The sequence below is a fragment of the Gallinula chloropus genome (genome assembly GCF_964237585.1).
Source record: "Gallinula chloropus genome assembly, chromosome: 29".
Taxonomy (NCBI): Eukaryota; Metazoa; Chordata; class Aves; order Gruiformes; family Rallidae; genus Gallinula; species Gallinula chloropus.
Genome location: NC_140114.1, coordinates 477,856 through 501,993, shown reverse-complemented (window position 1 = coordinate 501,993; position 24,138 = coordinate 477,856). Strand labels below are relative to the sequence as shown.

Sequence of the window (24,138 nt, the reverse complement as noted above, 5' to 3'; positions counted from 1 at the left end):
CCGCTGTGGTGGCAGGAGCCTGGCAGCAGGTGCTGAACTGCCTTCAAGCTCTGCTCCTCACCACCCCTGGGGGTGCTGCAAGGTAAGGGGGAGGTGGAGGGCTTGGGGGGGCCCTTCTGGGGTGGCCTGGCTGTGGTCTGGGTGAAGCTGGAGCTGGCAGAGTAGAGGGATGGAGGGGGGAGGGCAGGTGGGGGTGCAGAGGAGGGGCTCTTGGGGCTCTGCAGAGCCCGTGGGGGGGCAGGATAGAGCCAAGTGTGCTACAAGCCCCTGGCTTCCCCCTGAGCCCTTCCCCCTTACTGGGGCTGCCCCAACGCTCACGTTGGGGTGCAGGGGTCTCCTACCCCAGGGAACAGTTCCTCAGCCCCCAGAGTTCATTACTGGTGTCCCCATTCCAACCCAGGTGCTGGGTCTCCAGCCCTAACAGGGAGCCTGGGAGCAGCCCCAGGGAGCTCTGGGCTCAGGGCGTCCCCAGCCAGGGGAGCACAGGGGCTGCACCAGCCCCTTCCAGCCCTTTGAACCTCCACAACTGGAACATGTAGAGGAAAAGGGCCCAACAGCCTCTGCTCTGCCCTGGGGAGGCCCCAGCTGGAGTCCTGTGCCCAGAGCTGGGGCCCAACACCAGGAAGATGTGGGGCTGTTGGAGAGGGGTCAGAGGAGCCACGGGGATGCTCAGAGGGCTGGAGCAGCTCCCCATGGAGAGAGGCTGAGGGAGCTGGGCTGGGGCAGCCTGGAGAAGAGAAGGCTGTGGGGGGACCTTCTCCCCACCTCCCCTGCCCTGCCAGGAGGGTGCAGAGAGGTGGGCGATGGTCTCTCAGCCAGGGGACAGGAGATGGGACAAGGGGCAATGGGCTCAAGCTGCCCCAGGGCAGGGTCAGAGCAGATGGGAGGGGAAAGTTCTTCCCTGGCAGAGTTGTGGGGCTGTGGCACAGGCTGCCCAGGGAGGGGCTGAGTCCCCTTCCCTGGGGGTGTTTAACAGAGGGGAGATGAGGTGCTCAGGGAGCTGGGTCAGCACAGGGTGGGGATGGTTGGACTGGAGGATCTCAAAGGGCTTTTCCAGCCTGGGGCTCCTGTGTCTCAGTCCTGGCTCCTTTGGGAGCTGCTGCTGGGTGTTCAGAGTGTTTGACTGTGGCTGCAGGTAGAGCCTGGCCACCCCCACAGGGAAACAGTAGGAGGGTTCCCTGGACAAGGGGATGCTGAGCCCAGGGTCAGGGGGGCTGCCTGGGGGCTGCAGGGGGGGGGTTCAGGCCGGGTAAGTCGCAGGATCACAGACCTGCACCTTCCTGCCCTGGCTGGGGAAACTGAGGCAGGAGAACTCACCTTCCCCCCCCCCCCCCCCACCCCCAGCTCTCGTGCGGGTTGGGGAGGGGGGGGAGGGGGGATGTGCCCGCCCTGTTTTCCCCCCTCTCTATTTCCCAAACAAGCCCTGGCCCCGGCCCTGGCAGTTGTCAGGGTAAATATTTTGTGTGCAGCAGCCGAAAACAAAAGTGAAGGGGCCGCAGGGTCCGGGAGGGGGCTGGGGGGGCCACCCCTGTCCCGGCGTTCCGCGGGTGCCGCGGGGACTGCCGGCCGCGCGCGGGGCAGCAGCACCCGAGGCGGGACCGGGGACGGGACCCCGGGGATGGGGACGGGGGCGCTGGGTGCTCTGCGACTGGGGGTGACGCTGCTGGTCCTCGGTCCCGTCCCGCTGCCCCCCGTGTGGGCCCCCTCCGAAAGTAAGTGCCTGGGCAGGGGGGGCTGGGGGGGGGCTTGGGGGGGCTGGGGGGGCAGCTCTAGGGTGGGGGGTGGGGGGGGCTGTGTGGTGTTGCCCCTTTCGGGGCTCCCTGCCTCAGTTTCCCTACCCCGCACGCTGCAGCCCCCCCATATCTGCAGCGGGCGGGGCAGAGCCTGGGATTCCCCCCCCCCCCCAAGAGGGGGGCGCGGCGGGGGGGCTGACCCGCAGCTGGGTGGGGGGGTCAGTCGATCCCTTGCCGGGAGCTGGGGTGGGGGAAGAGCAGAGCTGAGGGAGCCGGTACCGGCACCGCTGCTCCCAGCGCTGCGGCTGGGGAGGGGGGCACAGCGGGGAGGGGGACATGGGGGGGCGGTGGGGGTCTCAGCTCTCACAGTCACGGCCGGGAGAAGGTCCGATCCCCCCAGTCCCACTGGCTGCAGGCGCTGGGAGCAGCAGAAGGGCCGGGTTGGGGGTCTGTCGGTCTGTCGGTCTGTCCTGCCTCCCCCTCTCCCCACCGGCCGTGCCTCAGTTTCCCCATGCACGGAGGGGCTGTGCTGAGGGGGGGTGGCGGTGGGGTGAAGCATCCCAGTGCTGGGGCTGTGCCCAGAGCTGCCCCCGACCAGCTGGGACCCCTGTCCCCCCTCTGCCCCCCCCGGAACAGGGGGGACACCCCACGCCTTTGTACAGCCAAGGTGGGGGGGTGGTGGCAGCAGGGACCATGACCCCCACAGCCAGCGCCTTGGTCCCACGGGAGGATGGGGGGGACCCCCATAACCTCAGCGTGGGGGGGGTCACAAACCACACAGGGACCCCCCCCCCCATCCAGCATCACCAGCCAGCCCCTTGCACGAGGCTGAGCCCCGGTGCGGGGGCTGGGAGGGGACGTGGGGGGGGCACACGGCTGCTTGTGTGACCCCAGCACTGTGGGCATCTGCCAGCCCCCACCATGGTGCCCACGGTGTGGGAGTGACGCCACGAGGGGGGAAACACCACCGGGCAGGTACCCACCCACCCACCCACCCCCCGACCCACAGCCCTGCCCGGATACCCCCAACCCACAGCGGGGAGTGGGGGGGGGTGAAGATGCTCTGACCCCCCCAGGCTGCCCCACAGCTCGGGGAGTGGGGGAGGGAAGCCCTCTACATCCCCCAAGCAGGCCGGGCGGCGGGGCTGGGCCATGGCCCTGGGGGTGCCGTGGGGTGCCCATGCCGGCTGCCCGAGCAGCCAGAGCTCGTTAGCGTCGCGCTGACGGACACGTCGTGCCCCGAAGAGCCGCGACGCGCCGGCCGCCTGTCACAGCCACTCCTGTCTCCCTGATGTCTGCCCAAACCCATTGCAGCCACGTCTGACAGGGATATTAACCCCCCACACCCCCCCAAGCATCACTGTGACCCCCCTGAGCATCGCTGCAGCCCCAGGGATGGGCGCAGCGGGCGGTGAGGGTGTTGGGTGGGGGGCCCTGGGTGGTGGCGTGTGGGACACACACACAGAGCTGCCCTGTCCCCCACGCCCACGGTGTGTCCCCCTCTCACCACCCCAGTCTGTGGCAGCATGGACATCCGCAACGACGTGTCCCAGCTCCAGAAGCTGGAGAACTGCTCCATCATCGAGGGCAACCTGCAGATCCTGCTGATGTTCACCACGGGCGCCGAGGACTTCCGGGGGCTGAGCTTCCCTCGCCTGCTCATGATCACCGAGTACCTGCTCCTCTTCCGCGTCTACGGGCTGGAGAGCCTGAGGGATCTCTTCCCCAACCTCTCTGTCATCCGTGGGACCAACCTCTTCTTCAGCTACGCCTTGGTCATCTTCGAGATGCCTCACCTGAGGGACGTGGGGCTGCACAGCCTGGCCCACGTGCTGCGCGGCTCGGTGCGCATCGAGCGCAACCAGGAGCTTTGCCACCTCTCCACCATCGACTGGGGGCTGCTGCTGCCCGAGGCCGTGGACAACACCTACATCGTGGGCAATAAGCTGGCTGAGGAGTGTGCTGACGTCTGCCCGGGCATCCTGGACGTGGAGAAGCCGTGTGCTCAGACCAGCGTCAACGGGCAGCTGGATTATCGCTGCTGGACATCCAGCTACTGCCAGAAAGGTGGGTGCTGGCGACATGGGGCTCAGCTGCACCAGTGGCTTTGCTGGGATGGGGTCAGTCTGCACCCTTAGAGGCTGTGGGGGAAACTGGGAGGGCGCTGGGGGGAGCTGGTGGAGCTGCGAGGGGGTGGCGGGACGCGGTGTGCGGTCGTCGCTCTGCTGAGGCTGGGAGCGTGGCGTGCCGGCGGCGTGGTGGGGTAACCAGATCCGCGGTGTATCGTCCTCTGGAGGAGGGGCCGGGTCCTGGGTGCCGTGTTCTCCCAGTGGGGGGGGGAATACGGCCCCTCCCAGGCTCGTTTGCTGTAAACAGGAGAGCTGGTAATGACATATGTACTATAAACACCGATCTTATCGGGGCCCTAACCCGGCTGCTGCCCCGGCACCGGCTGCACCGGGCAGCTGGGGCTCAGTGTGGGCTGAGTGTCAGCCGTCTGTCCGTCCGTCCATCCATCCATCCATCCATCCATCCATCCATCCATCCATCCACCCATCCATCCATCTCTACATCCCACCATGCATCCTGTCACCCATCCCTCTTTCTATCCCCATGTCTCTCCATCCCTCCATCACTTCAGCCCTGCATCTCTCCATCCCTCTCTCCAGCCCTCCATGCATCACCACATCCCTCCATCATTTCATCTCTCCATCCATCCATCCATCCATCCATCCATCCATCCATCCATCCATCCATCCATCCCTCCCTCCCTCCCTCCCTCCCTCCCTCCCTCTCTCATCCCCACATCCCTCCATCCATCCAGCCACCCCTCTCCCCTTCTCCCCCAAACCCAGAGGCTGCCAGCAGCCCCCCCACCCCCTTCCCACCTTTTCCCTCCTCACCCCAAAACAAACCCCAGCCCCTTCCAGCTGCAGACCCTCTTCCCCCACATGCCTCCCCTTCCCCGTGACCCCAGCTCTCTCCCGGCAGTGTGCCCGTGCGGCGTGGGCTCGGCGTGCACGGCGGCGGGCGAGTGCTGCCACGCCGAATGCCTGGGGGGCTGCGGGCGCCCCCGGGACAACCGAGCCTGCGTGGCCTGTCGCCACTTCCACTTCAACGGGCACTGCCTGCCCTCCTGCCCGCCCCGCACCTACGAGTACGAGGGCTGGCGCTGCGTCACGGCCGAGTACTGCGCCAGCCTGCGCAAAGTCTCCGACAACCCCCGCGACGCCTCCTCCAAGTTCGTCATCCACCAGCGGCAGTGCCTCTCCGAGTGCCCCGCGGGCTACACCAGGAACGACAGCAGGTATTGGGGTGGTGGGGAGGGGCCAGGGTGGCCCCTGCTTTGTCCAGTTCTGGGCTCCTCAGCATCAGAAGGACATGGAGGTCCTGGAGCGAGTGCAGAGAAGGGCAACCAGGCTGGGGAAGGGGCTGGAGGGCAAATCCTCTGAGGAGCAGCTGAGGGAGCTGGGGGTGTTGAGCCTGGAGAACAGGAGGAGGCTGAGGGGAGACCTTCTCCCCACCTCCCCTGCCCTGCCAGGAGGGTGCAGAGAGGTGGGTGATGGTCTCTGCAGCCAGGGGACAAGAGATGGGACAAGGGGCAATGGGCTCAAGCTGCCCCAGGGCAGGGTCAGAGCAGATGGGAGGGGAAAGTTCTTCCCTGGCAGAGCTGTGGGGCTGTGGCAGAGGCTGCCCAGGGAGGGGCTGAGTCCCCTTCCCTGGGGGTGTTTAACAGAGGGGAGATGAGGTGCTCAGGGAGCTGGGTCGGCACAGGATGGGAACGGTTGGACTTGAAGATCTTAAGGGGCTTTTCCAACCTGGGGGTTTGTGGTTCTGTGCTGCCCTGCCAGCGTGGGCACAGCGGTGGCATCCCTCACACCCAGCTCATGTCACATCTCCATCCCCCTGCCTGCAGCATCTTCTGCCACAAGTGTGAGGGGCTGTGCCCCAAGGAGTGCAAGGTGGGCACCAAGACCATCGATTCCACGCGGGCGGCGCAGGAGCTGGGGGGCTGCACCCTCGTGGAGGGCAACCTCATCGTCAACATCCGACGGGGCTGTGAGTGACCCGTCCGGCCCCGCCGCGGGTGGGACAGCTGAGGGGGGTGAAGGATGGGGTCTTTTCCTTTGTGGGGTGAATTAATGGGGGGTTCCTCCCTCCTCCCCCGCGCTCACACCTGTGGGTTATCCCCAGATAACCTGGCCTCGGAGCTGCAGAGCAGCCTGGGGCTCATCGAGACCATCACGGGCTTCCTGAAGATCAAGCACTCCTTCGCCCTCGTCTCCTTGTCCTTCTTCAAGAACCTCAAGCTGATCCGTGGTGACTCCATGGTGGATGGGTGAGGACGGGGTGTGGCTCTGGGGGGCACAGGTGGCTTTGGGGCTGCCCGTGCCCATCACTTCCACCCACATCTTCTCCTCCAGGAATTACACCCTGTACGTTCTGGACAACCAGAACCTGCAGCAGCTCTGGGACTGGAGCCACCACGTCCTCTCCATCCCCGTGGGCAAGATGTACTTTGCCTTCAACCCCAAGCTGTGTCTGGCCGAGATCTACCGCATGGAGGAGGTGACGGGCACCAAAGGGCGGCAGAACAAGGCGGAGATCAACCCCCGCACCAACGGGGACCGGGCGTCTTGTGAGTACAGGGACAAGGGACACCCAGAAGCACCCAGACCCCCTGCCTGAACCCTGGCCCCACCTCCACAGGCAAGACCCAGACCCTGCGCTTCATCTCCAACGTCACCGAGTCCGACCGGATCTTCCTCAAGTGGGAGCGGTACCGGCCCCCCGAGTACCGGGACCTCCTCAGCTTCATCGTCTACTACAAGGAGTCGTAAGTGGTCCTCATCCCCTACTCATCCCCATCATGGGGGGCTCGGGGACCCCGGTCTGTGGTGTCCTGGTGGGATACTGGACCTCAGCGGAGGGGGCGTGAGGCTGGGCAGGGGTCCCCACGCCCCCGTCACCGATGCCCGGTGTGGGACAGACCCTTCCAGAACGTGTCGGAGTACGTGGGCCAGGACGCCTGCGGAGCTCAGAGCTGGAACATGCTGGACGTGGAGCTGCCCCTCAGCAGTGAGCAGGAGCCAGGGGTGGCCCTGCTCAACCTCCGGCCCTGGACCCAATACGCCATCTTCGTCCGCGCCATCACCCTCACCACGGCCGAGGAGGGACGCAACTACGGGGCGCAGAGCGAGGTGGTCTACATCCGCACCATGCCGGCGGGTAAGGGGCTGGGGCTGGGGCTGGGGCTGCCCAGGGCGGCCTCCCAAAGATGCACCGACACCCCCAGCCCACCCGGTGTCTTTCCAGCCCCGACAGTGCCCCGGGATGTCATCTCCATGTCCAACTCCTCCTCCCACATCGTGGTGCGGTGGAAGCCGCCCACGCAACGCAACGGCAACATCACCTACTACCTGGTGCTGTGGCAGCAGCTGGCTGAGGACATGGAGCTCTACGTCAACGACTACTGCCACAAAGGTGGGGCTGGGCAGGGCAGGCGGGGTGCAGGTGCTGACACGGCCGGGATGGGGATGCTCCCACCCAGCTGGGCTCCACCAGCCCTGCCCGTCCCTGCCCGCAGGTCTGAAGCTGCCCACCAGCAGCGCGGACACTCGCTTCGGGGACGGGGACGGCCCCGAGATGGAGCAGGACGCGGAGGAGCGGTGCTGCCCCTGCCGCCCCGCCGACGGGCAGCTCCGGATGGAGGGTGAAGCTGAGTCCTTCCAGAAGAAGTTTGAGAACTTCCTCCACAACTCCATCATCATTCCCAGGTGACATTCCCGGTGTCTCAGTGGGGGGGGTCAGACCCATGTCCTGGGTTGGGGGTCTCCTGGCAGCTCCTTTAACCAATTCCCTGCTGTCTCAGGCCACCCTGGAAGGTGACGTCCATCAACAAGCACCCACAGAGGTGAGCGGGGGACCTGGAGGGTCTCCCCTCCCCTGCTCAATTTTGGGGGACAGCCCAGTTGTCCCGTGTCTCCCCGGCCTGCTGTCCCTGTCTCCCACAGGTCCCCGAAGCGGCGCAGGGACGTGGTGACGGTCACATCCCCAGCCAACACCTCCTCAGCCGAGCCGCCGGCCCCGAGCCGCGCCGGGGCCGAGCCCAAACCCGACTTCCAGATCTTTGAGGACAAGGTGGTGCGTGACCGGGTGGTGCTGTCGCGGCTGCGGCACTTCACCGAGTACCGCATCGACATCCACGCCTGCAACCACGCCGCGCACACCGTGGGCTGCAGCGCCGCCACCTTCGTCTTCGCCAGGACCATGCCCGAGTGTAGGTCCCAGCTGCCTCCTCCCTCCCAAATCTGGGGTCCCGGTGCCTTTGGGATGGGGGATTGGCAGGGGGTGGGGTGCGGGTGGTGCCCCCGGGAGCTCAGCCCCTCTGCCTGCCCCTCGGCAGTGCAAGCTGACAACATCCCCGGCAACGTGACGTGGGAGCCGGTCAGCCAGAACAGCGTCCTGCTGCGCTGGGAAGAGCCCAGGAACCCCAACGGGCTCATCCTCAAGTACGAGATCAAGTACAGCCGTGAGACTGAGGTGAGGACCCCCCCCAGCACCCCCTGCCAGCTCTGGTTGCAGGGACACAGCACCCTTCTGTCCCATGCTGTGCCATGCCATGCCTTTCCTATCCCATCCCATCCCATCCCATCCCATCCCATCCCATCCCATCCCATCCCATCTCCATCCCATTGCCATCCCTATCCAAATCCACATCCCCATCCCCATCCCATTCCATCCCTATCCCCCCCCCTCCATGCCATCCCATCTCATCCCATGAGCTTTGCACATGGCTTGGAGGGATGAAGACCCCCTCACCACCCTCCTTACCCCTCCCAGGAGGTCACCACTGTGGTCTGTGTCTCCCGCCACCGCTACTCCAAGTACAGGGGGGTCCACCTGGCTCTGCTCCAGCCTGGGAACTACTCGGCCAAGGTCCGGGCCACCTCGCTGGCCGGCAACGGCTCCTGGACGGGGCTGGTCAAGTTTTACATCCTGGGGCCAGGTACTGTGGGGACAGGGATGATGCCACGGGGTGCTCTTGGACCTGGATGCTGAAGATGGGGAGATGCTCCTGGACTGGGGAGCTGGGGGATCAGGGATGCTGCTGGACCAGGGTGCTGCAGATGGGGGATGCTGCTGCGTTGGGCACTGGAGAGTCAGGGGATGCTGCTGGACTGGGGGGGGGCTGGGGGTTTGGGGGATGCTGTGGGAAGGACACACCCAGGGATCAGTGGGTGCTGCTGGTCTGGGGAGCTGGGGGCTCCCCCTCTCTGGTGGTGCTGCAGCACATGGGGCAGGAGGAGTGCCCGGGCCCTGGTCCATGGCCACTTGCTCCTGGCAGCTGAGGAGGAGTCTGGCAGCTTCTACGTCCTGCTCACTGTCACACCCGTGGTGCTCATGGTGCTCATCTCCTGCCTTGCCGTCCTCGTCTTCTTCTACAACAAGAAGAGGTAGCGACCCCCTGCCCCCACACCCCCAGGGCTGGGGAGGGGTCCATGGCCAGGGGGAGCTGTGCCCTTGACCCCGTCCTCTGAGCGATGCCCACCCCTCGCAGGAGCAACGACGGGTACCCCGGGGGGACGCTCTACGCCTCCGTCAACCCCGAGTACTTCAGTGCCTCGGACAGTACGTGGGGACGGGCAGGGGGGATCCTCACAGGGGTCTGACACCCCCTTCCCTTGCTGGGGCTGGGGTGGAGATGGGCATGGGGATGGGATAGAGATGGAGATAGACATAGGGATGAGGATGGGGATGGGGATGAGGATGGAGATGGCAATGGGATGGGGATGGGATGGGGATGGAGATGGGGATGGGGATGGGATGGAGATGGGGACAAGGATGGGGATGGAGATGGGGATGAGGATGGGGATGGGGATGGAGATGGGGCGGTTCCTCCTCGCCCCGCAGTGTACATCCCCGACGAGTGGGAGGTGTCACGGGAGAAGATCACAGTGATCCGGGAGCTGGGGCAGGGCTCCTTTGGGATGGTGTACGAGGGGCTGGCGCTGGGGCTGGACACCGAGGGCGAGGAGACCAAGGTGGCCCTGAAGACGGTCAACGAGTTGGCCACCATGCGGGAGCGCATCGAGTTCCTCAACGAGGCCTCGGTGATGAAAGCCTTCAAGTGCCACCACGTGGTAGGTGGGCAGCTGGGGAGGGGGGAAGAGGGGACACAGGGGGGTTGAGGTCGGTCTGGCCATTGACGTGCTCCCCCCTCTTTGTGCCCCAGGTCCGTCTGCTCGGCGTTGTGTCCCAGGGCCAGCCAGCTTTGGTCATCATGGAGCTGATGACGCGCGGCGACCTGAAGAGCTACTTACGCTCGCTCAGGCCTGACGCCGAGGTGAGGGGCCAGCCAGGCCCTGCACCACCCTGCAGCCGACGGGCTGACCACCCCCACCCAGGGTGGGTCCCAGGGGGTGTGTATGGGGGTGTCCCAGCCCTGACCCTCTGTGCACGGTGCAGAACAACCCCGGGCTGCCGCCGCCGTCGCTGAAGGACATGATCCAGATGGCGGGGGAGATCGCGGACGGCATGGCCTACCTCAGCGCCAACAAGTTCGTGCACCGCGACCTGGCCGCCCGCAACTGCATGGTGTCCGAGGACTTCACCGTCAAGATCGGAGGTGGGCGGGCAGCGGTGGGCCAGCTCCCTGCCAGCCCGGCACCTCCTGGGGCTCACGCCTTCCTCCTCCTCCTCCTCCTCCTCCACCAGACTTCGGCATGACCCGGGATATCTACGAGACGGATTATTATCGGAAGGGGGGCAAGGGGCTGCTCCCTGTGCGCTGGATGTCCCCTGAAGCCCTCAAGGATGGCATCTTCAACACGCAGTCTGACGTCTGGTAGGTGTTGGGGTGAGGGTCCTGGGTGGGGTGGGGTGGGGGTGCTGGGTGGGATGGGGTGGGGGTCCCGGGTGGGATGGGGTGAGGGTGCTGGGTGGGATGGGGTGGGGGTCCCGGGTGGGATGGGGTGGGGGGTCTCTGGGGGATGTGCCCCCTCTGAGCCGTGCCGTGCTGGCAGGTCCTTCGGGGTGGTGCTGTGGGAGATCGCCACGCTGGCTGAGCAGCCCTACCAGGGCATGTCCAACGAGCAGGTCCTGCGCTTCGTCATGGACAACGGTGTCCTGGAGCGCCCCGAAAACTGCCCCGACAAACTGTGAGTTGGTATGAGGAGGGGGGGGGGATATGGGGTGGGGGAGGACTTGTCTGGGCGCCCACCTTAGGGAACCAGCCCTGAGCCCATCACCCTGGCCTCTGGCCTCTGGCATGACAGGGTGCCTGTGGGGTGTGCCGGGTTGGCTGCGGGGTACCGGGGTCTCTCCCCTCTCCTCCCCCCCTCCCAAAACCCCAGCAGACCCCCCCTCTGTCCCGCAGCCACGAGCTGATGTGCCTGTGCTGGCAGCAGAACCCGCGCCAGCGTCCCTCCTTCGTCCAGCTCCTGGAGCGCATCAAGGACCACATGGCCCCCGCTTTCCGCACCCTCTCCTTCTTCTACAGTCCCCAGAACCACCGGCGCAGCTCCGCTGACCCCTCTGACAGCGAGATGGAGCAGAGCCCCGGGCAGGACGAGCCCCCCACGTCCCCCCTGCCCACCCGCAAGGACCACAGCCCCGGCCAGCTCCCCAATGGGACGGCCCAACTCTGACCCCGGGGTGTCCCCGGACCCACACCGGACTCTGCATCCCCCCCACCCTGCACCCCTCGTCCTCCTCCGGCTGCCCCCCAACTTCTGGGACCCCCCCCGTGTTATTTATTGCTTCCCAGCGCTGCCTTGGGAAGGGGGTGGCAGCCAAAATGAGGATGCTCCAGGGGGGGGTGCAATTACCCTGGGAATAAATTGGGGTGTCCCAAGTCGGTGGGGGGGTCGGGGGGGTTGGGGGGAGGGGGCTGCCACCCTGGTCTTTGCATTTTTATTATGAATGTTTTGGGGGGTTGGGGGGGGGTCTGGGGGTGGGAAGTGGGGTTTGGGGTTGTTTCTGCTGCTGCCCCCCAGGCAGCTGGCAGACAGGTCATTAGTGTGACACCCCCACACACACTTTTACTGCTGGGGAAACTGAGGCACGGGGTGGCACAGGGCCGTCCTCATGTCTCCCCCCAGTCCCTGGCACTGGGACCAGTGTCGGGGCCGTGCTGGTCCGTGGAAGGGGCTTCTCTGCCAAACCTGCAGTGGCCGCACTTCTCTGAGCATGAATAAAGGTGTGTGGGGGGTGAAGCTCCAGCACGGTGGTTCCTGGTTTGTGGGGGTCGGGGAAGGTGTGGGGGGGGCAGGACACAGGGGTTTCCTCTCCTCGCCGCGTTCCCCACTGGCTCCAGCTGCTTCCTGCGCATCCCGCCTGCGGCTTTACCCTGCGGTACCCGAACCGGGGGCGTTTCTGGGGAAAAACGTCAAAACAGGGGAATTTGGGAGGATGTGGCAAGCGGCAGCCACCGGCTCTGCTGGGAATAACCGGGGCGGGGGGTGTCGCGGAACGTGCTCCCGTGGGTGTCACCAGGGGCTGGTGCGGGCGATGGGCCCCGGGGCTGCGCCCCCTGAGGGAGGGATGCGGGCTGAGGACGAGCTAAACTCAGCGCACAGATGAGCCACCCGCGAGGTGCTTCGGGACGGGCTCGCGGGCAGCCAGCAGCCGGGTGGGAGTGGGGACCGGCCGCCTCCTCTCCCCCTGGGTGCCGCTCAGGGAAGATGCTCCTGCCTCCCCCGCCCGCGGGCCGGACGGGGGTCTGCGGGGCGGGGGCGGTGCCGGGGCGGGGGGAGCAGCCGGCCCCTCCCGAGAGGCCGGTCCCTGCGTGGCTGTTAAAGCCCCGCACAGCCCCGCGCTCGGGCTGCCGGGCAAGTGCGGGAGAGGGCGGCACCGGGACGGGCCCCGGGACCGGCCCCGGCCCCGCGATGCCGCCGCTGCCCGCCGGGCTCTGCCTGGCCGCGCTGCTGCTGCTGCTGCCCCCGGGCGCCGCCGGGCCCTGCCCCCGGCCCTGCCGCTGCCCCGGGGACGGTGCCCTGCTCTGCCGGGAGCCCGGCACCCTGCGCAGCCTGGAGCGGCTGCTGGGGGCCGGCGGCTTCACCGAGGTGTGAGTGGGGCGAGGGGGTGGAGAGGCGGGGATGGAGCATCGAGGGCTGGGCGGAGGGGCGGGGGGCGACGGGGATGCGGGATGGACGGGGCGGGGGGCGATGGAGCCGCTGGGGCTGGGGGCTCCGGGATGCCCGGGGCGGGGGGCGATGGAGCCGCCGGGGCTGGGGGGCTCCGGGGCGGACGGGGCGGGGAGCGATGGAGCCGCCGGGGCTGGGGGCTCCGGGATGCCCGGGGCGGGGGGCGATGGAGCCGCCGGGGCTGGGGCTCGGGGACAGGGCGGTTGGGTGAGGGGTGGGCGATGAGGGGGCGGCGGGGTTGGGGCTGGCGGAGCTTGGGACGGGGCGGCGCTGGCAGGGAGCGGCTCGGGGCTGAGACCGCGGCCGAGGGGCCGGAGCTGCTGCGGGGAGCGGGGGGGCCCGGCCGGAGGCGTTGGGGGGCTGCAGAGATGGGGGGGGGGGGGGGGGGTACTGCTGCATCCCTCCCCCCCGGGAGCAAGTGAGGGGCAGCGATGGCAGCGGGGGGTGCAGCAGCGTCCCAGAGCCCCCAGGTCACGGTGCGCAGGGAGGGATTGAGCCCCCCCACCCCCCACCCCCGGCAGAGCTCTCAGGCTGCCCTGGGGCCCGTGGGATGCTGAGGGAGGGCGCCCCGAATTCGCCGGGTTGAGGGACGTGCCCAGCTCTTGCTCCCCCCGCCCCTCCGAGCCAGGGTGTGTGGTGGGGAGAGAGGAGGGTGCTGCGGGGGGCACGGGGGTGCTGGGTGGTACCGGGGTGCCCGAGCTCCTGGGTCCTCCCGCGGCGCAGCCCTGACCGTGCCGCATTGCCGGCGGCTGGCTGCGGCATGTCCCTGTGCCTCAGTTTCCCCATGTGCCAGGGGTGCTGCCAGCTCTTTGTTTGCTGCCTGGGGTGGATGCTGGCGGGGACAGCGGCCCCCTGAGAGACCCTCAGCCTCCCTCATCCATCCCACAGCCACCGCCTCGCCCATGGGGGTGGCAGTAGGGACCCTCCCATGGTTGGGGGTCAATGGGACCAACCCACCTCACTGTGGGGCTGAATCCCTAATTAACCCCCGACAATTTGGGGGTTAATTAGGGATTTGGCAGGTGCAGCTTGGGGAAGGGGAGACTCCCCTCTGCGCTTGGCTGGCTGCCCCCCCTCAGCATGGGGGTTCCTGGGGCTGCTCCCCTCACCCCCCTCATTTGCCTTCCAGCATCATTGAGAACCAGCAGATGCTGAGGACCTTGACCTGGGCTGACACCAGGATGCTGCGGGACCTCAGGAACCTGTGAGCACCCTGGGCTGGGGTGGGGTCTGTGCATGAGGAAATGGGGGGGGAGGTGGGGGGGCTGGTCAATTGGGGATCCCAGAGGCTTGATCCTGCTGCAGGGAAGTGAAAATGGGGGGCGGGGGGTGTGTGTGCTCCCGGGATGGGGATTTGGGATGCCCAGTGTGGGTGCTCAGCCCTTCCCTCCCCCAGCACCATCTCCAGGTCGGGGCTGCAGCACATCTCTGCCGACGCCTTCCTGGACAACCCCAGGCTGAGCCGTGTGTGAGTAACCCCCTCCCACCCCCCAGTTACCTCCCTCCCCTTCCCCCCTCTCCTCCCCCCACTCCGTTTTGGGTCCCCCATCCCCGTGGGCGCCCAGCCCTGGGCGCAGGGTGGCTGCTCCCTGTGCCTGGGTGGGACTGATCGGTGGCATCCCGCTGCCATGGGCACATCAGCCAGGCTGGGGGGGCTGCGTGGGGCTCTGCTGCCGAGTGGGAAACCATCGACCCAGGGCAGGAGCACGAGCCCCCCCCCAGAGCTCTACCCTGCTGCAGTGTGGGGTTGGGGGGGTCCCCAGGGAGCAGGGTGGGCCCTGTGCTGGGGTGTGGGGCTCCCCACTTGCAGGGAGGTGCCTGAAGGGCCCTAAATCCGCACGCTCAGGGTCCTCAGAGGTGGTTTTGCTTGGTCACGGTGTGACAGGAGTGGCCCCCAGGGCTGCCCTGGGGAGGGGGTGATGAGGGCTGGGGGGCTGTGGTGGGAAGCAGGGGGTGACGGGGGTCTGTCCTGGCAGGAATCTCTCCTCCAACGCCCTGCACAGCCTCTCCTGGAAGACCTTCCAGCACCTGCCCCTGCAAGAGCTGTGAGTGATGCTGGAGGGGGGTGGGATAAGGAGTGTGTGGAGCATCCCCCACCCAATGTGAACCCTGGGGTGACACTGGGGCTGGGACAGGGACCCCCCCCAGCTGTGGGTGCTGCTCCTCCAGCTCTGGGATGGGGACAGGGCTGGATCAGAGCACAGCTCCAGGATGGGTGCAGCCAGAGCTGGGGTACCCCTGACCTCACCCAGACACCCATGAGTGACCCCCAAACCCAGCCTGGCTGACCCCGCACCCTCTTCCCTGCTCCATCCCAGCATCCTGGAGGGAAACCCCTTCAACTGCTCCTGTGGGCTCCGCTGGCTGCAGCTCTGGCAGAACGGGAACCGGGCCGAACTGGGGAACCAGTCTCTGGGCTGCTGGGAAGGCAGCGTGCTGGTGCCCCTGGGCACCCACCCCCTGCGCGCCTGCGGTACGATCCCAGGGGTGCCGGTTGGGTTTGGGGGGCTGGGTTGGGGGGGCGGGGGGTGAGTGTGGGTGTGTCCCACCATCCTGGCCACCCAGCTGGGGATGGTGTTGGGGTGCTGCTTCCTCACCCCCCATCCCAATCCTCATCAGAGCCCCCGGCCGTCCGCATCGACCCCCCCGAGGTGGTGCTGCGCCAAGGGGACAGCGTCAACCTCACCTGCCACGTCACCGCCGAGCCCCCGGCAACGGGGCAGTGGGTGCTGCCCGAGGTGGGACCCGAGCCGCCCGTGGTCACCAAGGCAAGAGCTTCCCAGCCGGCACCGGCACCGGAGGGGTGGGCGTCAAGGGGGGGTGTGTGGGGGGGTCTGTTTGCTCACCCCATCCCGCTGCTCCCCCAGCTCTCCGACTGGGAGATCGTCCTGGAGATCAACAACGTCTCCTCCAACCTCAACCACAAGGACCTGACGTGCCGGGCGGAGAACGTGGCGGGGCCGGGGGAGGACAGTGTGGTGCTCAACGTCACCTGTGAGCAGCCCGGGGCGTGGGGGTGGAAAGGATGGGGAGGGGTGTCCAGCTGAGGGGTGGAAAGGATGGGGAGAGGGGTCCAGCTGTGAGGGGTGGAAAGGATGGGGAGGGGTGTTCAGCTGAGGGGTGGAAAGGATGGGGAGGGGGGTGTCCAGCTGAGGGGTGGAAAGGATGGGGAGGGGGGGGATGTCCAGCTGAGGGGTGGAAAGGATGGGGAGGGGGGTGTCCAGCTGAGGGGTGGAAAGGATGGGGAGGGGGGTGTCCAGCTGAGGGGTGGAAAGGATGAGGAGAGGGGTGTCCAGCTGAGGGGTGGAAAGGATGGGGAGAGGGGGGGGTGTCCAGCTGAGGGGTGGAAAGGATGGGGAGGGGGGTGTCCAGCTGAGGGGTGGAAAGGATGGGGAGGGGGGTGTCCAGCTGAGGGGTGGAAAGGATGGGGAGGGGGGTGTCCAGCTGAGGGGTGGAAAGGATGGGGAGGGGGGTGTCCAGCTGAGGGGTGGAAAGGATGGGGAGGGGGGGAGGGTGTCCAGCTGAGGGGTGGAAAGGATGGGGAGGGGGGGAGGGTGTCCAGCTGAGGGGTGGAAAGGATGGGGAGGGGGGTGTCCAGCTGTGAGGGGTGGAAAGGATGGGGAGAGGGGTCCAGCTGTGAGGGGTGGAAAGGATGGGGAGGGGGGGAGGGTGTCCAGCTGAGGGGTGGAAAGGATGGGGAGGGGGGTGTCCAGCTGAGGGGTACAGCTCAGGGACCCAGCCACCTCTCCGTCCCCCCAGTCCCCCCAGTGATCCTGCTCCTGACCGAGGCCATCCCGCAGCACTTCTGGTGCATCCCCTTCTCGGTGGACAGCAACCCCCTGCCCAGCATCCGCTGGCTCTTCAACGGCTCGGCGCTGCCCGAGGGGCCCTACATCCACACCCGCATCGTGGAGTACGAGCACAACTCCACCGTCCTGCACGGCTGCCTCCAGCTCAACCACCCCACGCACGTCAACAACGGCAACTACACCCTCCTGGTCTGCAACCCCCTGGGCTCGGCTGCCCGCAGCGTCCAGGGCCGCTTCATGGACAACCCCTTCAGCTTCAGCCCCGAGGAGCCCATCCCCGGTGAGCAGCGGGCAGGGGGGACCCCTAGAGACCTCCCCTCCCCTCCCACCGCCCCCCCTTGTGTCTCAGTGAAGGAGAAGTGTCGCATCTCTCCTTGTATTACCGGTTGCATCTGGCTCCGAGCGAGCCCTGGCGTGCCTCAGTTTCCCCAGGGGGCGGGGAGGATGAGAAGGGAGCTCTTGCCAGGGTGGTAATGGGTGTTTCTCCTTTCTCTCTCCCTTCGGGCTGCACCAGTGTCTCTGTCTCCACTGGGTGAGTGAGAAGGCGCCCTGGGTGTCCTGGGTGCACCCCCCACCCCTCCACACCTCTTGCTGAGACCCCCGTGCTCATCCTGCCCCCTTCTTCCCCTCCCCAGGCACCAGGAACAGCTCCCAGGAGGGGCCCGTGGAGACGACGGATGATCACACGTTTGGGGTGATGAGGGGGTGCTCTGTGGTTTGGGAGGGGTGGGACCAGGACCCCTGTGGGAGGGTGGGGTGAATCCCAAGGGTGCAGCCAAACCAGAGCCAGGCAGGGATGTGTGGTGGGGATGAAGGGCAGAGTCCCCGTGCCTCAGTTTCCCCCCTTGCAGCAGCTCCTGGAAGTTGTCACCATCTCAACACCCCCCCCACCCCACCCAGACCCCAGGGGATGGGAGAAGGGATGTGGTGGGACCCCGACCTGAGCCCAGTCCCACCCAGACCCCCGGGGGGTGGGAGAAGGGATGTGGTGGGACCCCGACCTGAGCCCAGTCCCACCCAGACCCCCGGGGGGTGGGAGAAGGGCCGTGCTGGGACCCTGCCCCTGTCAGCAGGTCTCGGTGGCCGTGGCCCTGGCCGTGTTCGCCTCCCTCTTCCTCTCTGTCATGCTCGTCGTGCTCAACAAGTGTGGGCGCCGCTCCAAGTTCGGCATCAACCGTGAGTGTCCTGTGTCCCCCCCTCACCTCCCCCCTCCCCATCTCCCCCGGGATCCCAGCCCGGCCGTGGGGACACCCCATCTCCCATGTCCAGGGCCGGCTGGGTATCCGAGCTGGTGGGACGCAGCTGTGGGGACGGGGGGGGGGCTGTGGGGGGGGGTGGTGTGTGTGTGCCCCCCCCCCCCGCCCCCAGCACAGGCAGCAGCTGCTAATTCACTCCTGGAATGGATTCAGCATCTAAGTGGGTTTGATCGGGCTGCCTGGCCCCCAGAGGCCGGCCGGGGCGGGGGGATGCTCGGCAGAGCCTGGCACCGGCTGCCTCAGCTTGGGGGGGCCTGTGGGACCCCCCCCCATGATGGCCTTGGCCTTGTCCCCACAAGGCTCAGCCGTGCTGGCTCAAGAGGACGACCTGGCCATGTCCCTGCACTTCATGAACCTGGGCAGCAGCCCCCCCTCCTCCGCAGAGAGCAAACTGGAGGGGCTGAAGAGCAACTTCATCGAGAACCCCCAGTACTTCTGCAACGCCTGTAAGTGCTGGGGGGGCACCAAGATGCAGGGGGGCAGCACCCTGAGCATCCTCCCAAGCCCCCAGCCCTGGTCTGGAGCCAGAGGACCGATGGGTTGGGGTGTGTGTCCCCTCCCCAAAAGGTGTGCACCACGTGCAGCGTCGGGACATCGTCCTGAAGTGGGAGCTGGGGGAAGGTGCCTTCGGGAAGGTGTTTCTGGCTGAGTGCTACAACCTCCTCCCCGAGCAGGAGAAGATGCTGGTGGCCGTCAAGGTGGGAGGAGGGAGGAGGTGGGATGGGGATGGACACACGATGCTGGGGAAAAGGGGTTGGGGGTGCAGAGGCTGAGGTGATGGTGGTTGAAAGGGGGGTTCAGAGACTGAGATGATGCTGGGGGAAAACGGGGTCCGGGGGTGCAGAGAGATTCTGGGAAAAAGGGGTTGGGGGTGCAGAGGCTGAAGTGATGCTGGGGAAAAGGGGGATCAGGGGGTGAAGAGGCTGAGATGATGCTGGGGGAAAGGGGGATCAGGGGGTGAAGAGGCTGAGGTGATGCTGGGGAAAAGGGGGATCAGGGGGTGCAGAGGCTGAGATGATGCTGGGGGAAAGGGGGATCAGGGGGTGAAGAGGCTGAGATGATGCTGGGGGAAAGGGGGATCAGGGGGTGAAGAGGCTGAGGTGATGCTGGGGAAAAGGGGGATCAGGGGGTGCAGAGGCTGAGATGATGCTGGGGGAAAGGGGGATCAGGGGGTGAAGAGGCTGAGGTGATGCTGAGTGAAAAGGGGGTCGGGGGGTGCAGAGGCTGAGGTGATGCTGGGGAAAAGGGGGAATTGGGGGTGCAGAGGCCGACATGCTGCTGGGGGAACGGGGGCCGGGGGGGTCGCAGGGGGTCGTGACGCCCCTGACACGGGGGTGCTGCCAGGCGCTGAAGGAGGTGACGGAGAGCGCCCGCCTGGATTTCCACCGCGAGGCCGAGCTGCTGACGGTGCTGCAGCACCAGCACATCGTCAAGTTCTACGGCGTCTGCACCCAGGGCGAGCCCCTCATCATGGTCTTCGAGTACATGAAGCACGGCGACCTCAACCGCTTCCTCAGGTGGGCTTGGGGATGGGGGGGACACGACAGGGTCCTTCCCCCCCCCCCCCCCCCTTACCCCCTCATCCTCCTCCTCTCCATCAGCCCAGCCAGCTCCCTGCTAATGCAGCGCTCCTTGCAATATTGATTAGATTAGCTGTCTGAGAGGCTTAAATAGAGAGAGATTGGCCATCAGCTGGAATAAGCAGAGACTTTTCGATTGCCCCCCCAGGTATTGCTGCTAGACGGGGGGGGGGTGAGGTTGGGGGGGGGTAAAGGGGGGGCTGCCAGAGGCATCGCTTTAGTGGCCGGGCGCTGAGCTCTGAGCCGTGGCTTTTATGATTATTGTTATGGGAGTTGGCATTAATGGTTCTGCCGAGCAGAACATCCCCCCCCTCCTCACCACCCCCCTAACCCCCCCCCCAAACAGCTCCCAGCCCCGGCACGGCTGTCAGCAGCGCTCGGCGTCAAGCGGCGGTGAGGCTGGAAGGGGCTGGAGTGGGGCTGGACACCCCCCCCCGACCCCCTCCCAGGTCCTGGTGTCACACACGTGCCAGTGATGAGGCTGGAAGGGGCTGGAGCGGGGCTGGACCCCCCCCCCCCGACCCCCCCCCAGGTCCTGGTGTCACACACGTGCCAGCGATGAGGCTGGAAGGGGATGGAGAGGTGCTGGACCCCCCCCCCCCGACCCCCCAGGCCCTGGTGTCACACACGTGCCCCTCGTGCTGCTTTCACACCCAGCAGCACCCGCGGGGGGTGGTGTGTGAACACACACGTGTGTGCACGCCGTGTGTGCAGGGAGGATGCACAGGGCTGGGTGTGCACAGCACAGGTCATGCTTCCCCTGTGTGTGTGCACACGTGTGTGTGGGGGGGTGTGTCCCCTTTCCTGGTGCACAAGCCCTCCCCTTTCCCTTGTGAGCGCACACACGTGTGCACACCCTTCCCTGGCACGTGTGTTGATGCTCCATCCCCTGTGTGTGTGTCCTTCCCTGGCACATGTGTGTGTATGTTGATGCCCTGCACACGTGTGTGCACACCCTCCCCTGGCACACGTGTGCACGAGCACATACCCAGCTCTGGTAGATGCACATGCACGCGTGTGCCCATCCCCTGGGTGGGTGCACAGGGGGTAGGTGCTTCCCTGGCACCTGTGCACACGTGTGCACACCCTCCCCTGGCACATGTGTGCACACCCTCCCCTGGCACACGCACACGTATGTAAAGCGCATCCACCCACGTGTGTACACACGTGTGCACACCCATTCCCCATCCTCACCCCCTGTGCCACGTGCCCATCCTTCCCTGCCACACACACACGTGCCCATCCTCCCCCTCCGCTTGCACACCCATGACCCACCACCTCCCCACCCACCCATCCACCCCCCCATCCAATTTCCCTGGTCCCCCCCGCTCCGAGCAGCCCCTCTGTCCCCCCCAGGTCCCACGGCCCCGACGCCAAGATGCTGGAGCAGGGGCAGGGGCAGCCCCGGGGGCAGCTGACGCTGAGCCACATGCTGCAGATCGCCACGCAGATCGCCTCGGGCATGGTGTACCTCGCCTCCCTCCACTTCGTCCACAGGGACCTGGCCACCCGCAACTGCCTGGTGGGGCAGGACCTGGTGGTGAAGATCGGGGACTTCGGCATGTCCCGGGACATCTACAGCACTGACTATTACAGGGTGAGCGTGCTGGGCACTGGGGAGGCTGCAGCTCCAGTGCTGGGTCCAGTTCTGGGCTCCTCACCATAAGAAGGACATCAAGGTCCTGGAGCGTGTCCAGAGAAGGGCAACCAGGCTGGGGAAGGGGCTGGAGGGCAAATCCTCTGAGAAGCAGCTGAGGGAGCTGGGGGTGTTGAGCCTGGAGAAGAGGAGGCTGAGGGGAACCCTTCTCCCCACCTCCCCTGCCCTGCCAGGAGGGTGCAGAGAGGTGGGCGATGGTCTCTCAGCCAGGGGACAGGAGATGGGACAAGGGGCAATGGGCTCAAGCTGCCCCAGGGCAGGGTCAGAGCAGATGGGAGGAGAAAGTTCTTCCCTGGCAGAGTTGTGGGGCTGTGGCACAGGCTGCCCAGGGAGGGGCTGAGTCCCCTTCCCTGGGGGTGTTTAACAGAGGGGAGATGAGGTGCTCAGGGAGCTGGGTCAGCACAGGATGGGAGCGGTTGGACTCGAGGATCTCAAAGGGCTTTTCCAGCCTGGTGGTGCTGAGCGGGTCAGGGTGCCCAGGGGATGCCTCAGGAGCAGGGTTGGAGCTGGAGAGGTGAATTTGGGGGAGGGTCCCTGCCTTGCTGACGCCCCTCCTGTTGGCAGGTGGGGGGCAGGACCATGCTGCCCATCCGCTGGATGCCCCCGGAGAGCATCCTGTACCGCAAGTTCACCACGGAGAGCGATATCTGGAGCTTCGGCGTGGTGCTGTGGGAGATCTTCACCTACGGGAAGCAGCCCTGGTACCAGCTCTCCAACACCGAGGTGAGCAGCCTGGCCAGACGGGGTAAGGGGAGGGGATGTCTGGGGGGGGTCCCCCTCTGTCTCCATCCTCTGCATCCCCCCCGGTACCCGCAGGCCATCGAGTGCATCACGCAGGGCCGGGAGCTGGAGCGGCCCAGGACCTGCCCCCCCGAGGTGTACGCGGTCATGCAGAGCTGCTGGCAGCGGGAGCCGCAGCAGCGCCGCCCCATCAAGGACATCCACAGCCGGCTCCAGGCGCTCGTCAAGGCCCCCCCAGTCTACCTGGACATCCTGGGCTGAGAGGGGACCGACCGCCCCCCCCCCAACTCCATCTGCTCCCCGCTGCCCCCCTCTAACCCCCCTTCCCACCCTCCCTGCTGCCTTGGGGGCACAGCCCACCCTGCCCAGGCTGGCTGGGGGGGGGGGGGTCCGTCCCCTCTCCCCCCCACACCCCAACGGAGCCTCCCTGACTGATGCCTCAATGTGGGGAGGGGGCAGAGGGCTGAAACCTTATTTATAGTGGAAAATGCCAGCCCATCCCCCTGGGGGGCTGCAGGGCTGGGCTGGGGTCCCCCAGGGTTGTGCCCCCCACCCCCCCCCCCCGGGCGTGGCTACCCCCCCGCCCAGCTCCTTGCCGTGGGTCTGCTGTGGGGGTGGGGGGCAGAGCCAAGAGCCCCTCCAGCACTGGCTCCATGTTGATGGGGAGCTGGGAGGGGGACATGGGGGGGTCTCAGCTCTCTGAGGGGGGGGGGTTTGGGGGCACCCCGTGGCTTGGCTGCTCCTCCATCCCCCATTCCATGGGGATGCTCCGTGCTCGCCCTCTCCACAGCGAAACCCACCCCTAATAAACCCACCCGCCTCTCCTGCCTGCTCCGGGTGTGTACTGGATGGGGCGCTGAGAGGGAGGGGGTTTGGGGAGAAAAAGGGACTTTGTGGAGCTGGGAGGGGGCGCTGTGCACTGGGATGCGGGAGGGATGCGTGGCCCATGGCCTCAGCCCCACGAGGCCCAGCCCTGGGGTGATGCTCTCACTGGTATCCCCTCTCTGAGGGGTCTGGGGGTGGGTTGGGGGGTGGGGGGTGGACTTCATGGCACAAAGCCAACCTTCCCCCCCACCCACCCCGAAAGGGCAAAGGCTCCCTGCACCCCCCATTGGTGCCAGGGGGTTATCACATGCCCCATAGCGTCCACTCCATCATCCCTCCCCGGGCTCTCCGGCCGCCCTGGTAATGGGTGAGACCTGGATCTGCCCGTAATGGAGCTGAATTGATTCCATCTGGCTAATTAGGCAGCGCAGGCCGGGCCCTGCCAGCCCCTGGGTTACCTTAGCACCACCCCAGATAAGCAGGGGCAGAGCGGGGTTGGGAGGGAAACTGAGGCACGCCGCAGAGTGGGAGCGCTGGGAGCCCCAGGGTGGGTACTGAGCAGCTCAGCACCCTCCCAGCACCGGGGCTGGATGCGGCACGGTGAGAGCTGGGAGAAACTGGGGCTGCCCCCAGCACCCCACAGCTGCCACCCCCCGCCCCCAAACCCTGTGATGGGGCCTGATCCAGCCCCCAGCCTGGGGATCCCGTCCCTCTGTCTCACCCCAAACCTTTGCTGAGGGTCTGGGGGCAGGATTGGGCCCTGGTTGAGCGCAGCCAGGCTGGTGGAGCCCCCCCCCCCCCTTCTTCCTTGGGGTTTCTCTAATCACTGCTGATTTATGGCCTCTTTTCCCTCTTATCTCATTTGAGGAAGGAACAAGATTAGACCCTTGAGCTTGTCCAGCCCCACGCTGCAGACTGACACAGACCAACGCCCCGAAAGGGACAGTGTGTGCTGGTGACACCCCCCCCCCCAACCCTCCACCCCACCCTGAGCAGGGTGAGCTTCCCTGCACCGTGCCTCAGTTTCCCCTTTTAATGGGGTGGCAGTTGTGCCTCAGTTTCCCCTTCAGGCTGGTCAGGGAAGGGTTAAGCCCCCCCCCAAAGCCCTGTCCCTGAAGGGTTCAGGCTTGATTGATTTTTTAACCCCCCCCACCCCCTGTTTCTCCATCTCCCCAGCTCCGGGGGGAGCGGTAATGGACTCTGGCAATGAGGTAATTAACGGCTCTGCTCCCTGGCATCGCCGCCCGCCCCAGCGGCACCGCGGCCTGGCCCCGCTAACGAGGGTTAATGAGGGGCTGGGGGGGGGTCCCTGGGCCCCATTCTGCTTCCTGCAGCTGTAAAGAGCCGCTGGTGGTCCTGGGGGTCCCATCCGGGGGGCTCAGCCACCCCC

At 66.6% G+C, this 24,138-nt stretch overlaps 2 protein-coding genes across 2 annotated transcripts; both read left to right on the top strand.

Moving 5' to 3' along the window:
* Window positions 1–1,618: 1,618 nt before the first annotated feature.
* INSRR (insulin receptor related receptor) lies at window positions 1,619–11,383 on the top strand (the record flags this gene model as incomplete). The annotated part of the gene is made up of 22 exons (XM_084276818.1): window positions 1,619–1,712; window positions 3,249–3,800; window positions 4,725–5,040; window positions 5,650–5,792; window positions 5,928–6,072; window positions 6,158–6,372; window positions 6,444–6,570; window positions 6,724–6,962; window positions 7,050–7,217; window positions 7,321–7,510; window positions 7,606–7,647; window positions 7,748–8,013; window positions 8,140–8,276; window positions 8,577–8,742; window positions 9,082–9,190; window positions 9,295–9,365; window positions 9,648–9,877; window positions 9,970–10,080; window positions 10,203–10,362; window positions 10,452–10,581; window positions 10,760–10,894; window positions 11,113–11,383. 22 exons carry the CDS (start codon window positions 1,619–1,621, stop codon window positions 11,381–11,383), a joined length of 4,017 nt encoding a protein of 1,338 aa, XP_084132944.1.
* Window positions 11,384–12,622: 1,239 nt separating this feature from the next.
* On the top strand, window positions 12,623–22,184 carry NTRK1 (neurotrophic receptor tyrosine kinase 1; the record flags this gene model as incomplete). Its single annotated transcript, XM_084276645.1, has 17 exons — window positions 12,623–12,801; window positions 14,010–14,084; window positions 14,277–14,348; window positions 14,857–14,925; window positions 15,199–15,353; window positions 15,500–15,648; window positions 15,748–15,874; window positions 16,640–16,969; window positions 17,204–17,221; window positions 17,325–17,383; window positions 17,763–17,865; window positions 18,245–18,391; window positions 18,513–18,643; window positions 19,290–19,462; window positions 20,882–21,122; window positions 21,747–21,905; window positions 21,999–22,184. 17 exons carry the CDS (start codon window positions 12,623–12,625, stop codon window positions 22,182–22,184), a joined length of 2,373 nt encoding a protein of 790 aa, XP_084132771.1.
* Window positions 22,185–24,138: the final 1,954 nt, after the last annotated feature.